Source organism: Primulina eburnea, chromosome 17 (genome assembly GCF_022965805.1).
Source record: "Primulina eburnea isolate SZY01 chromosome 17, ASM2296580v1, whole genome shotgun sequence".
NCBI lineage: Eukaryota > Viridiplantae > Streptophyta > Magnoliopsida > Lamiales > Gesneriaceae > Primulina > Primulina eburnea.
This window is the reverse complement of record NC_133117.1, coordinates 5,933,851-5,940,145: the sequence shown is the minus strand read 5'-3', so window position 1 is coordinate 5,940,145 and position 6,295 is coordinate 5,933,851. Positions and strand designations below refer to the sequence as shown.

Genomic DNA, 6,295 nt, shown 5'->3' with positions numbered 1-6,295 from the left:
TTAGAAGAGTGAGTCTCATGTGAGACCGTCTCATTGATCATAATCTGTGAGATGGGTAAACTCTACCCATATTCATAATAAAAGTAATACTCTTAGCATAAAAAGTAATATTTTTTCATGAGTGACCCAAATAAGATATCCGTCTCACAAATACGACCCATGAGACCGTCTCACACAAGTTTTTGCCGTGTCAGAAACATTTCCGTCTGGTTTTGGTCATATTCGGGTCTTCAGCCCATCCGGCCGGGTCACGGATTTGTGTAGAACATTTCGACCCGATTACAGGCTTGGTCCCCACCATTTTTGAAATTTGGAGCTCGACGTCAACGTGTCCCATCTGCGAAAACGTGTCGATTATTCATGCAAGCGCATCCCAACGATCAAAATCCACACAAATATTTGTTTCGTCTGCAAATCCCCTTCTTGGTCTTATATTTCGCAATCTAGGGATTTCGAATTTCTGGAGCGAACACTATTGGGATTTCACTGGCTGAATTCGGGACAGTACGTAATATGTTCATTTATGTTGGCAGATTTGTGTTTTCCGCTTTCGTAAATCGGCATTTAGCAGCCATTGAATGATTTACCGTCTTTAATTTGCTTGCTGTTATTCACTCTGAATCAGTGGCTTATTTGCTTGTCGATAGTTCCTGTTAGAAATTTTGGTCATTTAGCGAATGTATAGTGTTGAACTACATTAAGATGAAATTTCGGTTGAATGATTGAACAGGATTTTGAAGTGTAAATGTATATGGTAAATTTAGTCTATAACTTAAATAATAACTGTGATTATGACTTCCATCTAAAGTTTGATGGGGATTAAATTTGATTTCATGATGGATTACAAAGAAAGTTTAAATTTTTTTTTTGGCCGACCATATCAATTTGCTGTCTAGTTTCCCATGTCTTCACTCGCAGTTGTTAATTGTTAGTAAACAGAACTTGATCCTTCAATAATGATGTGAGCACTTGCCATCTCAATATACTAATGATTTGTCAGTTCATCTCTTTCGCTTCTATACTAAATAACAACGCAAAATTTAGGATTCGGACCCGACATGAGCTCCCACCCTCAGTGAGAATAAAATAATTTATCAGCTTCAAGTACCAATCCCAAATTTCTTATGAACACTGTAAGGTCTAAAATCTAAAGTTGCCTGGCTTACGGAATGGACCTGGCTTCTGGAATGCACCTTTTAATTGCTGATTGAAGGATGTATATCTAAGCAGTAGTTGTTTTATATAGTATTACGTGCAGGAGGAAAAGCCGATTTATAAAATTACAAGAGGAATTTTCAATCCATTGTGGATATAGAATTTTAATTTTGGTGAGGGATGTCGTTTTTCTCTTATACACAACTTTTTTGAGAAATATGTATTATGGAGAATTTTTTTGTTTTGATGTGATGATTTTTTGTGCCCATCCCGACTACTGCCCATGGTTTCATGTCTTGTAAATATGGTTCTAGCTGCTCATTCGTTAGAAAGAATTCTGTGTTTGCCATGATCTCTGAATAGAAGTTCTGGCTCTTTTTTCTTTATTGGTTAAATGTTATTGGTTTTTCCAGGTAATGGTTACCTTGAAATCACAAGCATAAGGAGACTGCCGCAGAAGATGCATGTGGCATGGAATCAGCTTACTTGTTTCCATATGAACATCCGTATAGACATCTTCACGTGCCGGCCCTCATTGTTGCTGGGTTCTTTGTTTTTATAGCGTTGTCCCTTTCTCTTTTCTTGACGTTCAGACACCTTAGATCTTATAACAACCCCGCTGTTAGTTCTTCACCTTCTTGTTTGTCTAAATGATAATTTCTACTTAAACTTTTCATTGTCTGATATTGCTTTTTTGCTTCAGGAGCAAAAATGGATCGTTGCTGTTCTTTTTATGGTCCCAGCATATGCAACCGAATCAGTGAGTTTTTCTGTTTTTATTTAATTAAGGTCATGCTTGGTATGATAGAATGTAATAAGATAGGAATGAAATGAATTTTGGAATGGAATGAAGATAAGAATGAAATGGTATATCTATTCAATTCCTGATTGACATAGGAAAAAATGGAATGGAATGGTAAATTATTTAAATAATAATTATTCAATAATTATTTCATATACTATCATCATTATTTATTTTTATTATAATTTTAACTTTTATTAATATTTTATTTGATATATCATTATTATAGTTTTATTATTTTTATTATTAAATATTAATTATTATTATTAATATTGTATTATTACTATCATCATCATTATTATTATATATATATATTTATTTATGTATGATTTAATATTAATATTTATTTTTATTATTGTGGAATTAATTATTAATCATATTTAATTTATTATTGTAGTTGTTTTACCATTATTATTGTTATTATTAAATGATAATTATTATTTTTATTTTATTTATTTGTATATTATTATTTATAACTATTAAATATAAATATTATATTTTGTAATTTTAAAATTAATATTTTTTTATTATTAATATTAATTAATTACTATTTTTAATATCTATTTATAACTAAAATTATAAATTTTTTATTATTTTATTTTTTATTATTAATATTAATTAATTACTATTTTTAATATCTATTTATAACTAAAATTATAGATTTTTTATTGATTTTATTTATTATTATTATAAAAATTATTTTCGAAATAAATCAAAAAATAAAAATGAGAAATTTATATATAAAGTTGAGAAAATAGTAATGGGTAAACCCAACCAACATGGTAAGAATGCCTATTCTCATGTTCATGGGAATAAGCGTTCTCATTGGAATGGGTGTTCCCATTCCAAAAGCTATACCAAGCAAAAGAATGAAATGAGATTGAGAATGTCCATTCCATTCCCATATCATTCCATCCTACCAAGCATGTCATAAAGGTATACTAATTGGTTATTTTTATTTTTATTTTTAAAACCTGCATTTATTGAATGAGCTAGGTTTCCTTCTCTCTACTATATAGATTATCAATATCTCTGGACATATTTAAGAGAACTCCAAATTCATAATCTCAAACTATGGTCAATCTCAACTTTGACCAAAAAGATAATGAAGTATAAAACTCCATAATCAAATGTATTTCGTACATTTGTCACTACTTTTAAGGTGTAAAAACATCGGTAAAACTAATTTGAGGTCTCAAATGTGGACTTTGATTTTAAGCTCAATTGAAAATTAGTCAAGTTAACGAAAAAATCCAACTATTTTTAAATATTACATTTACCTCGCTATTTATGAAAAATTACAAACAAATCAAATATTTCTCAACATTATGTACATCCCATCTGGTTTGTATTTATCTTACATTAATATAAACCTAAGTGTAAAATGTAATATGAATACAAACCTAATGGGATGTTTGTAATTTTAGAAATTACTGGATTTTTTTGTTATTTTTCACAAAACTCAATGAGACATATATAATATATAAATATAATTGAATTTTACCGTAAATATGACAAACCTCAGGGGTTGCTAATGTAATTATCCCTAAAAATTTAATGTTAGAAGAAAATAATTTCAGAAATCATTAATATGCAAAATTTAACTATCAGAAAATGCTCATCTAGTACAAAATTTCGATTTTTTAGTATGAAATATTCTTTGTACTCCACAAACAAAATATTCATGCAACTTGTAATGTAGGATTGGATCATAATGAGATTGTGTCAATAATTACAAATCTTCTCAAGTCAGGCTTACTCATGTTTACATAAATGATCAATGTGTTAATTTTCTATTTTGGCCAACTCTTAGTAATTATACAAATATCAGAAACTTATTTATTGAACTAGGAATGATACAGATTGGAAACCCAATTGTCCAAATCTTGTCATGTTCCTATTTTTAGACTGATCTATTAAATTTTAATCCCAAAAAAAAAATCCAAAAGTAACTACAAAAAAAAATGCAAACTGGGGCCAAATTCCAGAATTTGAATGGAGTTTCTGTTTAGCTGAATTCTTTTTTTTTTTTTGCACATTTATCAGGTTATTCACATATTTTGTTGATTAATCATGTTATGCAATCTGTAACCTCTATTTTCTAGATGTTATCGTTGTGGAACCCGAAGTTATCTCTTGCTTGTGACATATTGAGGAGCTGCTATGAAGCATTTGCCCTTTATGCTTTTGGAAGCTACTTGATTGAATGCCTTGGTAAGTATGGCATAGTTCTGCCGGTTTTGAGTTCTGCAAAAATCAGGAATAATATACTTACCTTTTTCGCAGTTGATATATTTCTTCTTGGATTTCTATGACTTTGACGCGAGTGTTTTATGTTTCTTTGAAATTTATCAAATAACTTACCCGCATAACCTTGTGAATTTAAATGAATTTTTAAAATTATGTCCAGTTGAGCTGTGCTTTGAAAAGCTTTATCTTTTAATCGTTCACCATAAAAATACATGCAACAGGTGGTGAACTGAGGGTCCTAGATTTTCTTGAGGATGAAGCAAAGAAACAAATCAGCAGGCCGTTGCTGGAGGGAAAAAAGGGTGCTCGACTAAAACAGAGAACTTATTGCAACTTTGTCTGCCATCCACATGTGCTTGGGAAAGACCTATTCACAATCATAAAATTTGGTCTTGTACAATATGTAAACGTCCTCCCATACTCTCAACTGTTTTTCCCCTTGTTGATGACATAATTATGTATTTTTCCCAACTTGTACAGATGATTTTGAAGACTCTGTGTGCATTCTTGACTATTGTTCTCGAGCTATGTGGAGTGTATGGTGATGGACAATTTAAGTGGTACTATGGGTATGTTAATATCTTGCCATCTGATGTTGTTTTAACTCGTTTGTGAGGAATTGTGGGGGCACTTTTTTTCTCCTTTTTTTTTTGAAAAAAGAACGTTTTTGTTTTATTTTTGCCTAGTTTACAGGACTAAACGCTTCCCCATTCTTGCAGGTATCCATATATTACAGTCGTATTGAATTTCAGTCAGATGTGGGCTTTGTATTGCCTCGTTCAATTTTATAACGTAGCGCATGAAAAACTAGAGCCGATCCGACCACTTGCAAAGTTCATTAGCTTCAAGGCTATTGTATTTGCAACATGGTGGCAAGGTGTGGGTATCGTCTTGCTATGCACTTTCAGACTTTTGCCCAACGAGGGAAAATTCAAAACCGGAATGCAAGATTTTCTAATATGCATAGAGGTACTGGCTATGGAAATTAAGACAACATGATACGTCTATTTAATTTAACATTCAAGTGAATACATATTAGCTATTTTATACATTTGTTTGGCAAGACTAAACATTATTTGTCCTGGGGCCAGATGGCTATCGCAGCTATTGCTCACATCTTTGTCTTCTCCGCAAAACCATATGATATCGTGCCACCATCCAACTATGGAAAGGTTACCACACAAGAAACAAAAGCTGTTCTTAAGGTAAAAGAAGGAGATGAGGAAAAGCCAGCAGTTGTTGAGAAGAAAGAAATCGAGGTTAAGGCCCCAGGAACAAGCGTGAAAGAGAGCGTTCAGGACATCGTTGTCGAAGGAGGGCAAAAGGTCAGATACCCCATCACCCTTCAATTGCTAAAATACGAGGAACACGTACATTGTCTCCTAGATTTCCAGTTGATTCAAATAATTTTGTGTACACATACATATAAAACTAAGATTTTCACCTGGACTCGAATTTCTGGCTCTTCTACTGGTCACACTTACACAGAAAATGATGTTTACTTGAAACATTCACGCGAATAATTTATGAACCGCAGGTTGTCGAGGATGTAGTGTTGACCATAAATCAGGCCATCGAACCTGTGCATGAAGGCATGACGAAGATCCAAGAACGAATCCACAAGATAGCCGTATCTGGCAACGACAAAGAAAAGCCAGGAGTTGAGATTCTTGAAGAGCACCAACGTAATATCACCAAGGAACCTCCAGTATGAAATTTGCATGGCTTTCTGTTATAATTTTTGCAACAGAAAACCTAATCTTACTTTGTCACTAAATATATTTGGATTGATAAAGTTTGTGTAGGAAGAATGTTAGAAATTATGCTTTTATATCCTTTTATTTTAAATTGGGGTTGATGTTATTTTTGAAGTGTTCGAAGTTTCTAAATATATTTTCATGATTTGCTCTTCTTCACAAATAGAGGAAATTAGAGAGATTTTCGAAATTGTCAAATGTATATCATATTTTTTAAAGTTAAAGAAACGTATATATCACTCTTTTTCCATAAAATATAATTACATAAGATTGATTTTTCCTCTCAATATTTGTCATATTTGAAGTTTTTTTTATTAATTAATTTTTTTTC

At 31.6% G+C, this 6,295-nt stretch overlaps 1 protein-coding gene across 1 annotated transcript; it reads left to right on the top strand.

Moving 5' to 3' along the window:
- Nucleotides 1-214: 214 nt before the first annotated feature.
- Nucleotides 215-6,068, top strand: LOC140818734 (protein LAZ1 homolog 2). Its single transcript, XM_073178778.1, has 9 exons — nt 215-504; nt 1,569-1,776; nt 1,859-1,915; nt 4,063-4,171; nt 4,429-4,610; nt 4,688-4,776; nt 4,927-5,176; nt 5,299-5,532; nt 5,745-6,068. Exons 2-9 carry the CDS (start codon nt 1,627-1,629, stop codon nt 5,919-5,921), a joined length of 1,248 nt encoding a protein of 415 aa, XP_073034879.1. The 5' UTR covers nt 215-504; nt 1,569-1,626; the 3' UTR covers nt 5,922-6,068.
- The last annotated feature ends 227 nt before the right edge of the window (nt 6,069-6,295 follow it).